Source organism: Silene latifolia, chromosome 9 (genome assembly GCF_048544455.1).
Source record: "Silene latifolia isolate original U9 population chromosome 9, ASM4854445v1, whole genome shotgun sequence".
NCBI classification, from domain to species: Eukaryota; Viridiplantae; Streptophyta; class Magnoliopsida; order Caryophyllales; family Caryophyllaceae; genus Silene; species Silene latifolia.
In genome coordinates, this window is record NC_133534.1 from 33,595,566 (window position 1) to 33,618,306 (window position 22,741).

Here is a 22,741-nt window from a genome sequence, read left to right on the forward strand (position 1 = left end):
AAGAAAATACGTGAGAAAGAGAGAAAAGATGCTTTTTTTTTTATTATTATCCTTAAATAATTATTGTATACTTATTCATAAAACATTGATCATGCATAACTAATTAAGGCCTATCACTTATGACACATATGTATTCTATTTGAAAGCTTTGAAGTTAAAACTAAAAAATAAATATTTGAAAAAAATTAATCTATTTCTATGTATAATGAAAAATATTAAAAGTCATATATCAATTATAATATTTTTCTTCAATTGTAACAATAAAATAATATTTTTTCTTCAATTATAATAATAAAATATTCAAACAGGCCGCGCGAAGCGCGGGATACTACCTAGTAACTATATATAACCCATACAACAAGTATACATGACAACTATTTTTTGACATAATAGCTCTCCCATGACATCGCCGACTATAAGTCTAGGAGTTTTGGATTTGGATTACAAATCGTCACGGGTTTTGCCGCTTGAATTGATCTCTGTATTATTGTCAAGTAAGTAAAATAATGATTTTGTTTATTAATAATATAACATTGAATTTAATTGAACATAGGCTTAGCGTAGAATGGATGAGAAACCCCAAGAAATCGAGATAGGCCAAGTGGTAAATGTTACCGTATTTCTTTTATAAATAAAAGAGGGATTTTTTTTAGATTAATCACATTAAGATTAAAACTGGTATGACTGCAAACCCGCTACATAAAAGAGCGATTTTGCTCCGAAATCCTAATTAGACCGTTCTCTCCTAAGGGTATGTTTGTATTGATGGATTTGGAGGGAAAGGAAAGGGAGGGAAAGTAGGGGACTTAAATTCCCTTGTTTGGATAAGAAATAAGGGTGGGGAGAAATGGAGGGGGAGAGATTGGGAGGGATCCATCCCCCCCCCCCAAGGCAAATAAAAATCTCTCCACTAGGCAAGATTTGGAAAGAAATTGTATCCAAACACCCACATCTCATTTCCCCTCCCCTTCCCTTCCCTCCCTTTCTCTTCCCTCCTTCTCCCTCCCCTCCCTTTCCCTCCACTTTTGCTATCCAAACACACCCTAATAGTTTAATCCCAAAAAGGCCTTTACAATAACAAATCGTTCTCTTAAGCCCGTGACCCGTGTGAAGTAGTCTCAGAAACAGTGGAAATCGTCTCATGTCTGGCAGACTCGCACTCAGCACTTCGCAGTTCTGCCATGCTCACCACCTGCTCGATGAAATGTTTCTGTGCATTCTCTATTGCCCCTTCTCTCAGGCAAGTGCTGCCTTTCATCGTTTTCGCGTGCTTAACTTTATTTATTCTAAATTGAAAACCATGGCATAAATTTTGGTGTGAGCTCATGCCTTTCATCATTTTGTCCCACATCGACAAAATGAGAAGGTCAAGAGAGAGTTGAGTACTTTACTTCTCCGCAAGCAATGGGTATACTGTATGATGGTTTAACATGGTATCACGACTTCAAGTTTCGTTGTGAGGCCTTGCATGTTGCATCTGAAGTTTGATTCCTAAATTCATGGCTTGATCTCTTAATAAAAATAGATATGTGAATTTACTATCATTTACGAAAATAGGATTATGATTCTACTATCCGTGGAAATTGGGGTCACTCAAAATCAGTTTTGAGTTGGTTAAAACTGGTCAATCATATCAAGTTCGAATCTTGTTGGGTCAATCTCATCTTTCAGCTTGACTCGGGTTCGATCCGGATTATCTTTCGGAAATAGGCCAGTTCAGGATCGATTGGGGTCAATGGGTCATCATTTCAGCTAGGCTCATTATCGGGACATGTGGTTGGCTTCATCGTGGTGGTTTCAGTTCATAATGATCGTTTTATGCTTAGGTTAACATAAGATCCATTTATTTTGCGTTTTTAAGTTGAAATTTTAAACTATTAAGGTATATGAAGCATGTCTTATTTGGATCAATAGTAAGCCAATTTGTCATCGAGTCATAAATTGAGTGAGTCGTGCCATCATGTCATGGGCCAGCGGTTTTGGGTTGGGCTGGACAAATGGGTTGTTACTGGCTCCAGTTAAACTTGTTGAACTCTGTAACATGCTAATTGACTTGTATCACTTGTAGAGTTGTATGTTGCACTTGTTGGTATATCATGAGCAAAGTTATTGTTGAGTTTTGTATTAAACTTGTTGAGCTACTATGAACTATATGAGAAATTTGTTGCAATGTCATATTGCTAATACAAGACAGAGTAACAAGTTTCTCATATACCTCAACATGTTAAAATACGTGAGAAAGTTGTTTAGTTATACGAGAAACTTGTCGAGCCATCTCATATCCCTGACATTTCAACAAGTATCTCACAAGCTCAACAACAAATTTCTACATGATGTGGCTTCATCGATGGTGGTATAATCTTGTTACCGCAACGACTATAGTTTATGCACAACATAATTTTATTCATTGCAATCATCCCCTTCTTTTTCTTTAAGTACATATTAAACCTACTCACTCCTTTCTTCAAGCCCCCTCATACAGCTGAATATCCCTTTCATATAGCACATTTTCTTCCTTACAAGAAAATAATACAGTACAGATAACCACTTCTACTCCTTGCTGCATCTTACCTGCACAGCTAAGCTTTTTGGTGAAATTTCTGGACAAAGGTTCTGATCCTTGTCGAATAGGCTCCTGTTAACTGGAATCTTGCAACTATCTTTTCCCAAGCAGTGCTTTTCATAGTAAAAGGAACAAAAGATAAAAAATTTATATGCTAAAAAGTATCAGCAAGAATATAGACTTCTCACGTTATGTGTAATTAGATCATGGCTCATGAAGTCTCTTTAATGAAATTGACAGAATTAAGAATAATCAGAAAATGGAATAAGCATAGTACCTCCTCGACGATCTTTTGGCTGTTGGGAGAGGCACAGTTGCCAAGGAGGAAGTAGCCACAAACACCATAAGGATTACCAAAGCTAGCAAAGTCAACATGAGTAATGACCTTGTCATTGGGGCACTTGAGTGATGCCTTGGGCTGGGCATCGTCGATGACGGAAAGGATGTCCCTATCATCTCTCTTCCATGAGTAGATACTGGGTGGCATGTCCTCATGTACAATGCTGCATAACGTATCCCTGTTCACTGTCTCGATTTGGACGGTGTCGATGTTCCCTCCAGCCTCGTCAAAGATCACCAAGAAGTTGTCCTTAGGCTTGAGGTATGATCTTGGTATGTGATATCTGCACCATTTGCAAAGTTTATTTTTATTTTTTTTGCCAATTTTTTTGCTTAACAAAATTTACTGCTTGATCGCAACCATTTTTTGTTGATAAGTTTTCCTTACTCGCTTTGAGAAGGCATTTGCCTAACTGTAAGGAACTAGACCAGTAACGGCCTATACTTTCTCCATTGACCCAAATCATTCCTTTCGTCATGTTAACTACCCTTATAGCCACAGGATCATGTCCTTCTGGTGTGTCAAAGTAGGCCTAAAATAAGGGTTAGCTCAGTGGTTAGTGTTTTCGTCTTTAGGGATTTGACGTTAATTATGATAAAGTAAACTAGATGCGTGTTAATAAAATGTAAGATGCCATATCTTTTGCACTTGGCTTGTCTTACTGGTGAAAATCATTAAAGTATTACCTTATACCAGGTGAGTGGTTCTCCAGCTCCTTTTGCTTGAGTCCATTTGGCTTTATTTGCACCTTCTACGGTAAAATACTTGAGCTTCTCGCCTTCTAAACCAACCTGCATATTTTTATGTAAAATTTAGCCACGCTTAGCTTCCTTAATGAAGACAGAAAGTTTCAGCTATATGTGAATTACCATGTGGTGCCACACTGCCACCCATTGTAAGACAGGTCAAGGTCTCCGGTACCCAGACCTTGGATCTCAATAAATCTGAGCCCTACTACCCTTCTTTCCATATAGCTTCCACTATCCTGTAACAGTAACGAGTATAGTGATCAGTCTAATTTTAGTCTTTGTTGTCGTTCTTTACACAACTAGCATGCTTTGTGATTTGAAGAGGCGGGCGTAGAACATTCTGCATCTAGTTTCTCTTACCGACATTCCAACTGTGGTTGTTAATATCGTTATGTTGTTTACACCTTCCTTCAGTTTGACTGGTGCTTGGAAAGGAAATGCAGATTGTCTATGGTACCCGTGCCCCGTTCCTGCAGGAGGAAACAGATTTTAGACATGATAGAAATCTAACTTTCACGGACTCAAACTAACCTAAAGAAGAAATAACAATTCTATGGAGGGGTGTCGTTGCCTGTAGTCTATGGCCCTAAGTCATCGTCGTCGTTAGTTTCCTGTGCACCCAAGCCATCGCGGGTAACCAGTGGGCCTGCGCCGGTGCCGGTGGTCCGTGTTCCTATGTTGTAGCAGTCGCACAGTGATGTTCACCTTATCTCTGTATTTTAAATTAGTTTAGGGTTGTGTGTTTGAAATGAGAGGTGTAAAGTCGGGAAAGACGGAAAATTAGTGTGGGATTTAGTAAAATAGTGTGCGGGATTTAGCAAGCCCCTTATTTATGGTACTTTAATTACCACTACCAGCTATAAATTATCATAATTATATCATAATTTGTACAAGTATTTCAAGTTTCTTTGAACTGCTTTTGATAACACAACATTATTAAATATCACCCATATAAATTTTAAGGATTTAACGCTAATATATTTTAAAAGTTGGATTGATCTTAAGTTTCTTCTTCCTTGAGCTTTGGAGAAGTCTTTTGTAGGTTTTTGAATGGGTAGTGTTATATCCAGTTTAGGTATGGTTTGCTCACATCCATATTAGGTAGACTCAAGCTGAACAACGAAGGGGTATGAGACCATATAGAGAGGAGCATTTTTTTCCTCTTATTTTTCTTCTCTACTTCTATCTTTTTGACACATCACTTTTGATAAGGCTAAAGTCGTAACACCAATATCAAAATAAATCTATCTCAGTACTAACAAAATAGCTAATGGTAAGACAGATATCGAATCCACCGGGAGGCGGTAATAATCAGTTTGCTAATATTTAGATCGTCTGAAGGTAACCGTTTTCTTGGAGGTTTTGGTTTGTTTGTTATCTATCAACTAAATAGCAAGTAAATAAAAGGTGTATGACAATAATATTAAAGGTCTAGGATTTCCGGTTCACTAAGTCAATTATACGGGGTTTCTTATTCAATTGCTAGGTCAATCGAATTATCTAAGGTCAAAAGATTGATTAATTCTATTATGTCCTTTAGATCAAATCTAACATGCAATCGCTATTATTAGACACAATTTATTTGATTATCGCAACCTATATTAATTCTAACCCTGTCGGTGAAAGTATTAATTCACTACACTAATTATCAATTCAGGCCTAAATCAATTAATTAGAATAAGAACAATAATCAAACGATAATTCATGTGATATTACTAGCAATCAAATAATATTCCCCTTTCTAATTAACCTAGATCCCCTTCATCCTAGATGAAGAATTTAGCTACTGATGTTGAATCTAACAATAACAATAACCATGATTGAAAACATGATTAAAGATATGAAATAACAAGAAATAATTGAAAGCATAAAACTTGAATGAATTAATTAACGAGGAATGATTAGTACCGTAGTAATCAACAAGGAAAGATTAAGAACAAAGTATGAAAGCTAAAGCAAGTTTCCAGCCGTCCAAAAGTAATAAAAAGCGTAACCTTATAAATTCTACGAGTTTAGAATTTATATTACAAAATACGTGTTTTTGGAAATTACGGAAATTAGCCCGTCAAATAGGATCCTCGATCGAGCCCGGGGCTACTCGATCGAGGACGATTACTCGATCAAGCCTTCTTGCACTCGATCGAGGAACCAACGTCCCAGCTCATTCTCTTTTTTCCTTCTCTTCTTATCTTCAAGTCCCCTCGTTTCTCGTGCCATGCTTCGTGTATTCCACTATGCCATAACCGTAATGCTCATCTTAGCTCGATTCACCTCGTAATGCGTCATTTCTGCATTAAAACATAAAATAGCGGCAGTATCGACAATTCACTATAAAAGGGTATATAAATGACATAAAGGCACGAAAACGGTATATAAAACACTATGAAAGGAGTTATAAAAATGTATATAAAAGTGATACATCAACTTTCTTTTCATCTACCTCGTTTTTCTACTATCTTCATCAACAAAGAGGAATTGTTCTTCTTCCTCTTACATTACCAACTGCACTCTACCTTTTAATATAAAAAAATAAGTAAGTGGATACCACTTGGCAAACATTGGTTGAAGGTCACAAAAGCCAATGCACACCTTCCTCTAAAATTAAAGGAAGTATTCTTCATCATCCTTCAAGAGGACACCCTATATCAGTTCCACAATAGAGAGGAAATCATGTTAGAAGAGAGAAAGGGTTAAGAGGAGGGTCCATTACTCCATCCTCTCTATTCTATTGTGGATGCTCTGATATACTACCTCCAAATTCCAATCCACACCAAACTACCCATACACTTTTTGCACAAAAAATTGGAAAAACTATAAAATATTAATGTTTGTAGTGGAGTAAGTATGAAAAAGAAAGAATAACAATAAAATATTGCACGTGAGGGGATTTTACTACCAAAAAATAAGTGGGTAGTTTGGTATGGATTTGCTAAAAAGAAAATGGGTAGTTTGGTGTGGATTGGAGTTAGTATGACAAAGTGCACTAACCTAGGGGGAATAGGTATGTGAAAAATGGAAATTGGGAATTCGGTGATGTAAGAAAGAGTGGGGATCTTTTTTATTGGGAGTTTATATTATTTGGTATGTAATGTGAATGATGAAATGTGCAATTTGGAGTCCCAAAAACGAGAGCGTAAATTAGGCATTACTTGGACTCGACTTGTCCGACAAGGTGTTCATTGTTGTACAGGGTTATTGAGAAAAAATTCAGTTTTTTGCCTAAAATGAAGTGTAACATTGTCGTGTTGTGTTGGGAGGTTAGAGAATTTCACTCACAACACATAGCCAAAGTGAACTCCAATAGGGTTCACTACCAAACTGCACATGTTAAGAGGTTAGAGAATTGAACGCACAACACATAGCCAAAGTGAACTCTATTAAATTAGGGTTCACTATCAAACTCTAATGAAGATTTATATTCCCTCTGATTCTTAGGAACTGCCTCAATTTTACTTTCAGTCTATTCTTGGATTGCTCTATTTTTATTTGGAGCATGTTTTGTGCAGCACAAAATTCAATGTTGTGATGGTGAGACCCATCACTCACTCACACCCATTGACACTCCTTGATATATGTGCAAAAGTAAATTGGGCATTTCAAAGAATTAGAGAGGTTATATTATATATATAGCCAAAATAATATTTTGTCACTTACCATTGTTACCAACATCGTACTCTGGTATATCACGATCTGCCAATCCTTTCTTTTGATTAGCTTCTTGACGCTGGTTAATATTCGATAATACTCTTACTTTAGAGCTGTAAGATAGTATAATGACTTGATTTATTATGAAATATAACACACTTAGAATTTATTAGGATTGGATTCCAAAATCACGTGGGAGTTTTTTGTTTTTTTTTTTCCTTCTTTTCTTTAAATTGGCAAGTGGTACCCCAAGATTAGGGGTGTATAGCTATACACAGGCTACAATTAGATTTGGATCATCTTGAAAGTTAGTTTGTAGTTTTGTACTGAATGCTGTATCCAAAGGCACTGAATGTGCATTTCAATTTCGGAAGACATAGCCACATATATAGATTTGGTGATGGTTGTGATATCAGTTGTTACGGTTGATCTTGCTAAATGCGGCAAGTAAACTAAAATGTGGTCTAGGTGATATTCAAAACCTTTACAAAGCGGTCTCGTTTCTGTGTTGCGATCTTGATTTAAACACCATGGTTAAATATGCTAAGAAGACATTATTATTATTATTACTACACATAAAATGCAAAAGAATCACAAATGACATCTAACATTTTTACATCTTTCTCTTTTGTTCTTACAGATATACAACCACTACTACTACTATTTTCATTTTTAGAACTCTTCACATTGAATGAGTTTCGAATCCTAAAATTACAAACACGTCAAATACTTACGCCTTATTTAAACTCACCTTTTTTATTTTCCTTCAAAGAAAAAATAAATACTACTACAACAAAATGTGTGGACAAAAGAAAAGAGGCTTCCTAGACTTTGTAGCCACATCTAAGTTGCACAGCCAAGGTCTTAGCTTTTAATTCAGGGCAAGCATTCTTGTCAAATAAGTTCCTGTCTACTGGAATTTCACAAGTGTCTTTTCCCAAACATTTCTGTTCAAAACAAACAGAGAAATACAGTTATACAAGGTCTTGAAATGTTGTAACCCCTCTTATTCTTAGGAGTTGTCTATTTCTCAAAATGTTGGGGACAAAATTGAAAAATGGGGGAATTCCTAAGAATAGGAGGCGGTAACCGTTATCAAGTAGTCCATAACATCATTATCAAACTAGTAAAATAAAAAGGGTCTTTATTTTACCTGCTCAACTACAGTTTGACTGCTAGGAACAGTGCAGTTGCCTGGGATGTAGTAACCACAAACACCATATGGGTTGCCAAAGCTAGCAAACTCAACTTTTGTCACAACTTTGTCCTTGGGACACTTGAGTTTCGCCTTAGGCCGTGGTGTTTCGTCTGCTGGTACAATTTTTGTGCCCTTTTTCTTCCATGCCATTACATTTGCTGGCATGTTTTCTGATATATAGCTACATATACTGTCCCTGTTCACTGTTTCAATCTGGACTGTGTCTATGTCTCCTCCTGCCTCATCGAGAATCACAATAAAGTTGTCTTTGGGCTTCAGAAATGATCTTGGCAGGTGGTACCTGCAACAATTTTTTTATCAAATTTCATCAAGCTTATAGGAATTGTTCGTTGACGAAATGTCTCATCATGATCTTTTGAATGTTACTTCACATAAATCAAAATATATCTGTGGAATTGCGCCTTCTGCTTTACTTGATTGTATATGCAATTACCAAATTATGGAACAATCAGGGCAAAACTTGGTTACATGTTCCGAAAACAGGATTGTTTTCCCAAAAACTTGTATAATTAGTAGTGTTTCACTTACTCATTTTGAGGTTGCCAAAAAAAAAAAAAAAAAAAACTTACTCATTTTGAGAAGGCCTTTTCAATATTGTGAGGTAGGAAGACCAGTAACGTCCTATACTTTGGCCATTGACCCAGATCATACCCTTTGTCATGTTTTCCGTCCTAACAGTTAGCGGATCATCTCCTTCTGGTGCATCAAAGTAGGCCTACAAAAGTGGTTTATTGTAGATAATTTAATTGATCTTTTATGGTACAGGACTCTTGTAGATAGACGAAGATAACACTACTGACAGGATTCACGACCTTTTACCATCAACAGAAGTGTGATTACCTTGTACCAAGTAAGTGCTTTTCCAACACCTTTTGCAGGAGTCCATCTGGCTTTCTTTGATCCTTCTTCAGTGTAGTACTTCTTCCTCTCTCCTTCTAAACCAATCTGCATATTTGTGTCAATGGTGAGACGATCTCACGTTAATATTATCATGAGACTGACCCATATACTTGGGTAGGTATTTCTTAATTTTAGTTTTTTATGGGTTAACGGAAATATGGGTATGTTTTTTAGTTAAATTGATTGGTCTCACTCTCCCGCATTATCTTCAATGTAACACCGTCTCTTAGGAGACTAACTGTTTTTTATAATCGATTGGGATTCACACATAATCCCAATTTTAGAATGCGAGTGAGTCGATATTACCGTGTGACGCCAGCCATTCAGAGTGAGATCAAGGTTGCCAGTCCCCAGTCCTAAGAGCTCCACTGTCCTGATACCGGTGTACCTATGCTCCATGTAACTTCCACTGTCCTTTATATGGATGAAAGAGTGAACAATATGATTAGTCTCTTATCTTTGTTCAAATCATTTTACCGAGGAATTAATTAATGCTGTTTTTTCTTAGCTTACTGGCATTCCAACTGTGCAGCTCAGAATTGATATGTTGTTTACACCTTCCTTCAGTCTTATGGCTGCTTGGAATGGAAAGTTGTATTCTCTTTTTACTCCGTGCGCAGTTCCTTAGAAGAATAGAGGAAACCTTAGCAAACTGCTTGCATTGTGTTAATCGATTTTGCCATCTCTGCAAGTTAGTCCTTACCTATGTATTCCCCATTGACATAGGCGAGTAAAACGTGGCCTAGACTTAGGACTTGAAGTACTGGTTGCAGTGATTTCTTGAAAGGCAAGTCAATATTGTCCAATTCTATACTGGAAGCCAAAAAAATGATATTTTAGTCCATTACTCCCTCAATCGCATTTATATTATCCGCATTTGACTCTGGTGGTCAAGCTAGTTTGATTTTGACCAACATTTTCGCCTCATATAGTCTAGTTATATTCCCCCCGTCCCGATCATTTGTTTAGCTTTGATTCAAATACTGCTCAGAAAGAATTAAAAAGATAAACAAATGATTGGGACAGAGGGAGGAACTTTTTTTTTATATTGATAATATCAAACAAGGGAAATTTGGTGTATATCATATATTTGGAGACATTAAATCTAAAAGTTGACATTAGTTGACTACAGTCCCCCCCAACTTACCTGGTTCTATACCACAGATAATCAGTGGTGTCCTTAACAGTACTATACTGTTCTCTTGGTTGCCTTGTAAAGAAACCTCTAGTTGGTATAGGTTCTGTGGTTTTCTCCCATTTTAGGTTCCTGTGAGCTGTCTCTGACCTGACAAATTCCCTTGCACTATGTTGTGACACAATCTGTATGTTGAACACACTTACATTAATGTAGTTTTGAAAAGCTTTACAAGGAACACAGAATTTTACTTAGTTACTGCAATTCCAAATTATTTTCTTCTTGATAAGTTTTCTAGAAGGCTGTATATACTCACATGATCGGTGTTGTAGATGATAGTCTTGCAATCAGGGAGAATGCTGATGGACTTGGATGGAACGATGTGCTCTTTGCCTTTGAATTTGACCTTTTGTTCGATGTGTGTGTGGTTATTCCATAGGAAAGCAGCACACAGGTCTCCCTTTTCAAAATACCTTGCCTATATATCAAGAGTAATTATGCTAATCAGGTGAAAGAGGACCAACTCATTTTAATCAACCAATGTATTATCTTTTGAAATCGGCCAAATTGCGTTTTTGTGGGGAATAGTAAACCATTGTTTGTGGCTCAACCATTAGCTTAAATTTTTGGTTAAGATGGTTCTCCCACGTAGTATAAGAGAATGGTTTAATATCCAATAAGGAAATCAACATGTGGGTGTGGAGATTTCCTTGGTTGGATCTCATATGAACGGTGATGGCATGAGCTTGATGTGATCATAATGTTCACGAACTTTTCTTGGCGAGGTTCCTTGTTGTACACCTAGTGTTACTTTTTTACGTACCCTTGGCTTTTTTGGAATAGAAGTATTCATCGAGAAAAAAATATGTTTGGTGTCTTTAATCTCCTTGCTTACCTCCAAATCTCGGGCATATTTCTGAACATGATAATTACCATTAAAAATGGCCTCCTTGGCGAGATTAAGAGTAAGATGCAAATCCCGCAGATGTCCAAATTTTGGGTCCCTTATCAAGCCTAGCAGTCAATCAAACATTCTAATCATATACAGAGTATGTGTTTTTGCATAGTGTGTTCTGAAGTTTTTTTTATAAATTTTGTGTGATTTTATTCTTCAAACGACTAGGAAAAGGCTTACCAAATTCATCAATTGGGGATTCGTCATAGTATCGAGTTGTGACAAAGGAGGCTGAAGTCCTTCCATAGTTTGTACCGCCAAAGTACTATATACGGCAATGACACCAAGAATAAACATAAATTCAGTGAAAATTCTTCATACTTAATATAGGACTATTTTCTTATATATGGTAGTGTCATGATGTGATTGCTGTTTTTCCTTTTTTTTTCATGAAGTGTTGGTCATTTACTTCAATTCGTAAATGCAATTTTCATTTTGGGTCATTGGAAACATTCTTTTTGTATTGGTAACGTAGCACAAGGGTAAGGCTGCATGCATCCGTTACCCCTTGTCTAGCAATTGCGGGAGAGCACTTGGGTAATGTTGTTTTTGCATGGGCTATTTTGCATGGTTGATTGAGCTTACCATGTAGTAGCTGACATAACTTCCATTCTTTGAAAACCAGCGCGCCACTGAGAAGGCAATATCCTCAGCTGCTCTTTGAGATGGAGCATCTCCAAACACTCTATACCTGTAATATTGAATCAGGAACCAGGAACACGCGAGGAAAAAGGTGAACTCTGAGGTTAAAGTTAAAGAAAGAACAATCGTAGGAGTCATTCAAAATAAAATATTTGAGAAGGTACTTAGCACTTACTGAGCAGTCCAGTTCTCAGTCCACAGACGTGGTTTGTTAGGTGAATTTGGTCCGTCGAATGTATCTCCACAATGCCTCCCATTGCAAGCATTGATCTATCTCACCAAAAGTTCAAAGACATGAGTAAGTATAAGAATGTATTCTTCCATGAGATTGGCTTGTCCGCCTTGTTGCATTAGACAGCTTAAAAGCTGTTGTCATTGATTTTAAAACTATATGAATGTTATTTATAGTCATTATGGTTTGTGACTCCACGTATTTTTTCCATGTGCATTTTTATTACATCGTGTATTTGTCGTGCAAAGGAACTAAGATTTTTATCTGTGGATGGAGGAGGGTATTTGCTTGTCTCAAAAGTCCACAAAAAAAAATGTTTCCCCTTACCACTTCACCAGGCGCATCTTTTTGCTTGCACATCATCCATGGAACACCAGTTTTAAGGCCGAGAGCCATGTTTCCAGCCCATTTGATGTATCTCTCTGCAGCATCTTGAAAAGCGTCCCTAACATGGTCGTACTCATTCTCGATCTAAAAAATAAAACATTGTGTGAACGAAGCGCACTCTTTTTATTTGCTTAGATATATATAGTTAATGAATGTTGTCTTTGATGTGTAGGTTGTAGCAGATTGTCACCTGAGACATGATGATAGGACCTCCCTGAGGAGCAAATAAATTGTTGTCCTTCATCATGTTAACGACCATGGTAACCCACCTCTCCATATGCATCTGCATTTTATATTTTACATTGCACAACTCATAAGCGTTCAAATATAGCAATTTGGCCTTTTCGACATCATCCAGAAGACCAGAACCGGCATTTTTTTGTGTTTTCGAGACAAAGATAAAAGTTCATGTACATCTGACCTCCTCTTATCCTGCTACCGTTGGAGCCTTTGAGGCACCAGAGAAACTTATACTTGTATAGTTTGTATGAGACAGTTTTACATATGAAACCAACACACTAACTCCATAATTAAATGAGAATACAGAAAGATTCGGGTTACTATTATGTGAGCATGTCTATCTCATTGTTGAGTATCTCGGATTGCAATTTGTAATTTGACAGAATATCTATGTTCACCTTGTAAGCAGGATTGTCTGTTCTGAAAGTGATGTTAGGCTCCTCTCTTAGCCAAAATGGAAGTCCTCTAAACAATAAAAAATTATGGTGATCGTTAGAAATTTTGTTAAAAATTGTTAAAAAAAATGACAAATTTGATTATGGTGATGATATTACCCATGATTCCATTCAGCTTGAACAAAAGGCCCCACCCTAAGTGTTACAAACATGCCTTTCTCAGCAATGAGCTTGATAAATTTAACCAAATCATTATTGCCTGTGAAATTGAACTGCATATATAGCAGGGAATTTCTTCCATTAGCTTCAATTTTATAAAAAGAACCCTATTAGATTTACACCAATTCTTGTATGAGACGGTTTCACAATACGCTTATTGTGAGACCTTTCATATAAATGTTAAGTTCTAGGTCTGAGAACCAAATTTGCAGGTGTGCTTACCTTGCCTTTAACAGGTTCATGGACATTCCAAAAGGAATAAGTTTGGATCACATTCAGCCCTCCCTCTTTGCATTTATCAAGTATGTCTCCCCACATCTGTATTTCGAAATTTTCAACAATAGCCATTCTATTAGTCTCCAGTACATTTTAATTTCAAAGTTTTGATCATGATGAATAAAGAAGAGAAAAGAATTGTTCGCTCAATTGGTCAGCTCCGATCGTCCCATTAAGAAGCCTAATTTGTTTGTCAACCCCATTGTAGTTTAATTGATTATCCTAATAATGTATTAATAAAATCCGACTCTGTAAACAACTTTCTTTTCTGTTGCCCAAAAAAAAAAAAAAAGAATAAAACAAAATAGCTCATTGAACTAGCTGTTTCTTTTTTTGTTGTAAAGTAGCATTCATTTTATGTAACTATTGATAGTATTATCAGTAGTGGTCATATAATAACAACCTCTCTACGTTTTAAACATAGGGGTAAGATTGCGTATATTTAATCCCTTTACCTCAACCTTAGACAGGATCTCTCGAGGCACTTGGGTAATATGGTGGTTTAAAGACTAAAGAAGTAACTATGCACGTGAGTTGATGGACTTTTAACGATTAATAATCATTGGCGTAAACTTTTGGTTGACATGTTCTCACTTCTCTCGTAGTGTTAACTTGCAAGTATGAAACTAATTTCGACATCGATGATTTTGATCTGTACCTCAGCAGGCATACGAGGGTAATGGATGGAACCAGCAAAGAGGAGTTCTCTCGTGTCGTTGAAAAATAAGGACCGGGCATCGTAGGTGACACTAACATTTACTCCCGGCTTCAATTCAACAACCTTTTTATCATCTTTCGTTCTACAGTGCACGGTGAGAAACAATGACAAAAGGGCTAAGATTAGCACATACTTTCTACGTTCTCCCATAATGCGTCTAAATTTTAACTTCGATTTGTGTTTTTTCTACCAAATCTTGTAATAACAAAATTAAAGAACAATTGATGTTTTCAACACCTGAAAACAAAAGACATGATTATAGTTAAAAGATTATATGTTTTGCAACAGAAATAATTGTTGTATTTGATATATACTTTATCAAATTATATTAACCCAATTTTCCCTTTTGAGGTTTGTTATTGCGGCTTTTGCGTTATTTGTAAATGGAGGGATAAACAAGTTTATCTAGTGGTTTAAATGGCTTTTAATGTGTGTTAATTTGATAAACACCCTCAAAATAGATTAGAAGAGCTAATTATTTTACCATATAAAATTAATGTACCAAAAATGGTTAAGGGAAATTAAAGTACAAAATTTCACGGGCAAGAAGACTTTTGAGGAAGCATTGCTAATTTTGGCAGGTCAAAATTTAGCCAACCAATTCTCTTTATTTCTCATTTACTATCTTTGCTAAGGGAACTAATGTTGTAGTTTTTGTATTATAAAGATTACAAGTATGTAAATAATACAAACAAAGGCACTAAAACAGAAATGAAAACAATATAAGACGGTTTATTACACCCAATCGAATCGTGTTGAACACACTTTCCTTAGAGTATTTCGACCCTATAGCCTTTGGGTATCACGAAATCTCTGTAGGATAAGACGATTCCTTTGTCTAAGGCAAGAACAAAGAACAATTAACAATAAGAGTTTTTAAGTTTTCTTTGTCTCGTAAAAACTGAAAATGCAATGAGAAAAATGATTAGATAATCATGAGTTTCTTAACTTCCCATTATATATACACATAGCATATTAGTGTAATATATTCTGTTAAGTCAAAGGATAAGAATAGATGCATTGTTTTGTTTAAACCAATCAACAAACAAAACAACCGCCAAAGTTATACTTATCACGCGCGAAATAAGACAGAGCATACAACCCCTGTCGGGGTTATGTCACCCCGATCGGGGACGTAACACATTTATTAAAATTCAGATTTTTGCTTTCTTATTTTCGCTAAGTATGTAATACTTTGACCCCGAGTATATAACCCCGATAGGGGAAATAATATACTACGACAACACTTTAAATAGTATCACTTATCCACTTTAACCATGCACTCGATAAATCCGATTATATGAGCGTACCCTCCGTACTCTCCTACTCACATTATATCGATTTCGAGCTCAAACCAATTTCTACTCGAAAACCCGAATGCACTTAAATGTACTTGTGATCAAAATCACTAACATTCCTCCCCCATTTAAGTGTATCCCTTGTTTCCAATTAAAACAACAAAGCAACAAATCTATGCATAAATGAAAGTGTCCCAAGGATTGAACTTCCATATTAGTATATTACACATTCCAAATATTCGAGAATCAAGGTGTCCCACGGATTGAACCTTTCAACTCATATTGAATACATGAAGATAACATACACATAGACTCAATAAACTCTTAAAGTTACAAACTTGACACTATTGACCGCCTTGTGTCCATATCCTTTCATGAGAGTATAGGAAGCCAAGTCCAAGCCTCTTGAAGCGGCTACACTTCACACTCACATAGGTGAATCTTTTATCGTGCACCTACAAAATGCACTTTGTCAAAGATTTCATTAAGAAGTATTAAACTTCAACCTCTTGTCATGCAGGTCATGCACATACCTTTCGGGATTATAACATGTGCCTCAATCTTCCACAATAAGCCTTCCACATTGAACTTAGCCTCTAAAATTTGTTAGAGGGAAGTTGGGTATCTTATCATAAAGATCTAGACGGACTTTAAACCCATCCCGATTACCGACTTTATAACCAAGTCTTTAGCTAATCCCTTCGTCAAGTGATCAGCCAAATTATGATGTGTCCTCACGAAATCAACGGAAATAACTCCTTGAGTAATCAACTCACGAACCGCGCTATGTCTAACACCAAGGTGTCTAGACTTTCCGTTGTAAACTTCACTATAAGCCTTAGCTAAAGTCGCCGAACTATCACAATGGATAGAAATAGGAGGAATAGGTTTTGGCCAAACCGGAATTTCATAAACCAAATTCCTTAACCATTCCGCCTCTTTACCTACGCAGACTAAAGCAATGAATTCCGACTCCATGGTCGAACTTGTTATACAAGTTTGCTTCTTAGAAGCCCATGAGATAGCTCCTCCACCAAGCAAGAAGACCCATCCACTAGTAGATGAATGATCCTCCATGTTGGTGATCCAACTAGCATCGGAATACCCTTCTAAAACGGAAGGAAATCCGACATAGTTCAAACCATAATCCATGGTTTGCTTCAAGTATCTCAATACACGTTTTACCGCAACCCAATGTTCAAGACTAGGATTACTTGTGTATCTACTCAACTTGCCAACGGCAAAGGCGATATCCGGTCTTGTGCTTGTCATGGCATACATCAAACACCCAATCACTTGAGAGTACTCAAGTTGTGAAATAGCTTCACCTTTATTAGGCATAAGCTTAACACTAGGATCCATTGGAGTGTTAACCGGAGAACAATTTCCATGATTAAACTTCTTTAACACTTTCTCAATGTAATGAGATTGTGTCAAAGAGAATCCCTTGTTCTCACGCTTGATCTTTATACCAAGTATCACATCCGCCTCACCCATGTCTTTCATGGCAAAACTTGATGACAAAAAGGCCTTAGTAAGGTCTACTTGATTTTGGTTGGTACCAAAAATCAACATGTCATCAACATATAGACAAATAATGACTCCATTACCGTTGTCATCAAATTTGCTATACACACATTTATCCGACTGATTTAGTCTATACCCATTAGATAAAACAACCTCATCAAACTTGTGATGCCATTGTTTAGGAGCTTGTTTAAGTCCATACAATGATTTAATTAATTTACAAACCTTATGCTCATTACCGGGCATAATAAATCCTTTAGGTTGTTTCATATACACCTCCTCTTTAAGCTCACCATTCAAGAACGCCGTCTTGACATCCATTTGATGGATCACTAAATTATTAATTGCAGCTAGTGCAATCAACAATCTAATAGTAGTAATGCGAGCTACGGGAGCATAGGTATCGAAATAATCAATCCCTTCCTTTTGTCTAAAGCCTTGGATAACCAATCTAGCTTTAAACTTGTCGATAGAACCATCAACTTTCATCTTCTTTTTGAAGATCCACTTGCAACCCAATGGTTTACAACCACGAGGTAAATCCGCAAGCACCCAAGTGTTATTGCCCATTATGGAATCCATCTCATCATTCACCGCCTCTTTCCAAAAGGAAGAATCATGAGACCTCATCGCCTCATCAAATGTCCTAGGGTCCTCATCAATGTTAAAACAATATGGATAATAGTTTTCACATCCATCCCTTGAACCTTCAACCAAATAGGTATGAAAATCGGGACCAAAGGATTTAGCAATCCTTTTTCTCTTACTCCTACGAATTTCAGGTGTTGCTTCTTGAGTTGTGACATTGTCACTTCCCTCAATAGCTCCACTAGAACTAGGTACTAGATCCCTTGGCTTCGGCATTGATGAGAAACGACTCTCATCAAATATCGCATCCCTTGACTCAATTACGGTGTGAACCGAAACAGAATCATTAGGTTCAATTACATAGAACCTATAAGCCTTTGAATGCGCAGCATATCCAATGAATATGCAATCGATGCCCCTTTCCCCCAAGGTTTTAATCTTGGGATCGGGTAGTCTTACAACAGCCCGACAACCCCAAACTCGAAGATAATTCAAGCTTGGTTTCTTTTTGTACCAAAGTTCATATGGAGTGTCTTTATTCCTTTTGTTAGGAATCCTATTTAATAAATAGCAAGCCGTCAACATGGCTTCACCCCAAAATCCGTCACTCAAACCCGAGTAAGATAACATAGAATTAACCATTTCTTTTAGGACTCTATTTTTCCTTTCCGCTACACCATTTAATTGTGGTGTATAGGGAGGAGTTACTTCATGAATGATACCACTTGACTCAAAATACAAAGGATCATAATATTCACCACCTCTATCGGAACGCAACCTTTTAATCAAAACCGATTGTTGCAATTCCACTTCATTTTTAAAGACCTTAAACTTATCAATTGCCTCATCTTTAGAGTGAAGTAAATATATGTAACAAAACCGACTAAAATCATCAATAAAAGTCACTACATATTTTTTACCACCTAAAGACGGATAATTGCGAAAATCACATAAATCACTATGTATAAGTTCAAGCACATGTGAGATCCTAGACACATTACCAAATGATTGCCTTGTGATTTTTGTCAACATACAAGTATTACACTTATTAATGTTCATGTTAAATGATGGAATTAAACCATCTTTAGACATAGTTTCCAATCTTTTATAATGTACATGTCCTAGTCTCACATGCCAAAGATATGAAGTATCATTCATAGAGGAAGTAATAAATATGGAACTTTCATTTGGAACAACATTCAACATAAACATTCCATTACAATAATAACCAAATCCAATAAATACACCATGTTTAGATAAAACATACTTATTAGATTCATAGACTTGTTTATAACCAAGTTTACTTAAACAACTACCGGATACAAGGTTTTTTCTAATTCCGGGTACATGTAATACATTATTTAATTTTACAATATTTCCGGAACTAAATTCCAACACCACCATGCCACGACCTACAATAGGAGCGGTAGACTCGTTGCCCATAAATAGAACGGATCCATCCTTCACTAGTTCATAGTCCTTGAACCAATGTCGATCCTTGCAAACATGATTGGTTGCACCCGAGTCTATCCACCATGCCACTACATCATCCTGCACATAAAATGCCTCGAAAATTAATGGTACATAATTCACAACCGAATTAAAACCAATGTCTAAAATCTGACCTTGATTAGTGGGTGGACCTTGGTCATTAGACCCTTGTCCTCCTTGGCTAGTACTTGCACCCTTTTTCTTTTTGTGCTTTCCAACCTTGCAATTTGCTTTCAAATGCCCGGTCTTTCCACAAATCCAACAAGCACCTTTCGGTGTCTTGTTAGACTAAATCATTGGTGTTGACAAAGGGGCGTTTCTTCCCCTTAAATTTGTTCTTGGGACCCTCTCCCTTTTCCATCATATTGACGGAGGAGGATCCCATAACATCTTTACCTTTACCCTTGCCACTATCTTGCACCCTTAGAGATTCCTCTATGCGCAAATGGCTACCGAGTTGAACAAGAGTCAACTCTTCCTTTTTATGTTTAAGCATATGTTTAAAATCCTTCCATGAAGGAGGCAACTTGTCTATGATACTAGACACCGAGATAGATTCATTCATCTCCATTTTATGTTGTGCAAATTGTCCCAAAATCCGGAGCAATTCATTGTATTGTTCCATTACCGGTCTAGAATCAACCATTTTATAAATCATGAAATTTCCAACAAGAAACTTCTTACTAGAAGCATCCTCATCGATATATTTAGACTCAAGTTGATCCCATAATTCTTTAGCGGACTCAACATTTTGATAAATGTCAAAAAGAGAGTCGGACATACCATTCAAGATGTGACCACGACAAATGTAGTCATCATTCTCCCACTTGTTTCTCTTTCGTTGAATTTCCGCAAGAGTTTCATCCCCCACAATTTCTGGCATAGGAGTACTTAACACATACACAACCTTCAAAGCGGTGAGAAGGAAGTGCATCTTCTTTTGCCAACGACGGAAATCCACACCCTCAAATTTCTCCAACTTTCCAAACTTGGTAGTCATGTCCTTGATTGAATCCATTTCCAAATGCAGAAAATACTCTAAGAATGTTGTAGTTTTTGTATTATAAAGATTACAAGTATGTAAATAATACAAACAAAGGCACTAAAACAGAAATGAAAACAATATAAGACGGTTTATTACACCCAATCGAATCGTGTTGAACACACTTTCCTTAGAGTATTTCGACCCTATAGCCTTTGGGTATCACGAAATCTCTGTAGGATAAGACGATTCCTTTGTCTAAGGCAAGAACAAAGAACAATTAACAATAAGAGTTTTTAAGTTTTCTTTGTCTCGTAAAAACTGAAAATGCAATGAGAAAAATGATTAGATAATCATGAGTTTCTTAACTTCCCATTATATATACACATAGCATATTAGTGTAATATATTCTGTTAAGTCAAAGGATAAGAATAGATGCATTGTTTTGTTTAAACCAATCAACAAACAAAACAACCGCCAAAGTTATACTTATCACGCGCGAAATAAGACAGAGCATACAACCCCTGTCGGGGTTATGTCACCCCGATCGGGGACGTAACACATTTATTAAAATTCAGATTTTTGCTTTCTTATTTTCGCTAAGTATGTAATACTTTGACCCCGAGTATATAACCCCGATAGGGGAAATAATATACTACGACAACACTTTAAATAGTATCACTTATCCACTTTAACCATGCACTCGATAAATCCGATTATATGAGCGTACCCTCCGTACTCTCCTACTCACATTATATCGATTTCGAGCTCAAACCAATTTCTACTCGAAAACCCGAATGCACTTAAATGTACTTGTGATCAAAATCACTAACAACTAAGAAATGTAATGTTCTTAAAATTAGTTAACGGTATACATTAGTGTGTCTTCAAGAAGTTGCTTGATGTATTGAAAGTTCAAATAATTCTAGTAATGAAACGGATTCTCTGTCCCACTTTCGTGTTCCATCTTATGTCCCACCTCTTTAGTCTTCTAACACATCATCCTAGCTAACTAAACAATAAGTCTCCTTTGTGACGAGTATATTCGTCACAAGCTTGTGACGGGTCAAATATTACCTAAATTATTTGTCTTCATCTACCAATGTGGATTTTATTTGATCCGTCACAAGCTTGTGACGGATATTGTCCGTCACAAATAAGAATTTGTGCTAAATATTTATGTATCAAATGAAGAGCGTAGGGCAAAAGATGGAACACAAAAATGGGACAGAAAATCCGAATTCAGCAAGTAGAGTCTTGATTATAAAATCATAGGATAGCATAATTTTTGGAGATGGTGGATGAATGTGTAAATAAGTAGAGTTTATTATTCAAAATCTCGATACTTAAACCCTGTTCTTTTGGACTGAAACTTATAGGATCTCGAATCGAATCGAACTTATAAGATCTCGAATCGAATCGAATCGAACTTATAGGATCTCGAATCGAACTTATAGGATCTCGAATCGAACTAAACTTATAGGATCGATCTCGAACTAAACTTATAGGATCTCGAATCGAATCGAACTTGTAGGATCTCGAATCGAACTTAAATTAAGTGAGTATAGGATCGAATCGAACTTATAGGATCTCGAATCGAATCGAATCGAACTTATAGGATCTGAACCGAACTTATAGGATCTGAACTGAACTGAAATTATAGGATCTGAACTGAATTAAATTTATATGATCTGAACTGAACTTATAGGATCTGAACTGAACTGAACTGAACTAATAGGATCTGAAGTTAACTTAAATTAAGTGACTTTAAGTCCAAAAGAACAGGGCCTTAGAAGATTATTACTATTATTATGGAAGTAGACTATTAAAAAAACAATAAGTGTAAAAAATTTTGTCTTTTGTAAAATGACTTGCTTTTTAAAAAAAAAAATTACTTACACTAAATTTAGTGATCAACATGTGTACCATGGTATGTACTCTCCCATCAATGACAAAATTATAACTCGCAATATCTTATCTTATTAAAACAAGAACATTTAAAGGATTTCTGTACGTCAACGTCATCACATCAAGGTTTTTTTTTTTAAATTCCTGAAATGCGGGTCCCACAAAAAAAAAAACTACGGAATTAATTAAAAAAATAACTAAAAAATAACGTCTGTTTTGATGTGTTTTGCGAAATTGTTCGGGACGTACTGATTTAATTATTCATGACGTAATGATTTAATGATTGACACGGAAATATGTAATTAAATGGAATACCTCGTATATTACAAGTA

The 22,741-nt window shown here is 36.3% G+C and overlaps 1 protein-coding gene and 1 long non-coding RNA gene across 4 annotated transcripts; one reads left to right on the forward strand and one right to left on the reverse strand.

Moving 5' to 3' along the window:
• Positions 1-1,071: 1,071 nt before the first annotated feature.
• On the forward strand, positions 1,072-14,961 carry LOC141599532 (uncharacterized). Of its 3 annotated transcripts, none has more exons than XR_012523847.1 (7): positions 1,072-1,240; positions 2,804-3,175; positions 9,282-12,043; positions 12,132-12,833; positions 12,940-13,027; positions 13,858-13,923; positions 14,561-14,961. It is a non-coding gene; the product is annotated as an uncharacterized LOC141599532 (long non-coding RNA). The 3 variants fall into 3 exon arrangements; XR_012523845.1 differs by having other exon boundaries at positions 2,804-3,164; XR_012523846.1 differs by having other exon boundaries at positions 2,804-3,164; positions 14,564-14,961.
• Positions 7,832-14,990, reverse strand: LOC141599531 (beta-galactosidase 14-like). Its single transcript, XM_074419567.1, has 19 exons — positions 14,556-14,990; positions 13,844-13,939; positions 13,562-13,674; positions 13,406-13,472; positions 12,958-13,050; positions 12,708-12,851; positions 12,324-12,418; positions 12,092-12,197; positions 11,687-11,771; positions 11,447-11,565; positions 10,868-11,029; positions 10,564-10,736; positions 10,120-10,229; positions 9,930-10,039; positions 9,723-9,830; positions 9,357-9,461; positions 9,086-9,231; positions 8,451-8,796; positions 7,832-8,244 (listed from the first exon to the last, which is right to left on the reverse strand). Exons 1-19 carry the CDS (start codon positions 14,763-14,765, stop codon positions 8,122-8,124), a joined length of 2,511 nt encoding a protein of 836 aa, XP_074275668.1. The 5' UTR covers positions 14,766-14,990; the 3' UTR covers positions 7,832-8,121.
• Positions 14,991-22,741: the final 7,751 nt, after the last annotated feature.

What these genes read in the sequence shown, in the direction of transcription:
- LOC141599531 (XM_074419567.1), bottom strand. Translation starts at nt 14,765, where the DNA reads ATGGGAGAACGTAGAAAGTATGTGCTAATCTTAGCCCTTTTGTCATTG. An exon ending in AATATGCCCGAGATTTGGAG is followed by an intron (nt 11,030 to 11,446) that starts GTAAGCAAGGAG and finishes CTTGATATATAG; the next exon opens with GCAAGGTATTTTGAAAAGGG. An exon ending in TGTCAATGGGGAATACATAG is followed by an intron (nt 10,040 to 10,119) that starts GTAAGGACTAAC and finishes TATTCTTCTAAG; the next exon opens with GAACTGCGCACGGAGTAAAA.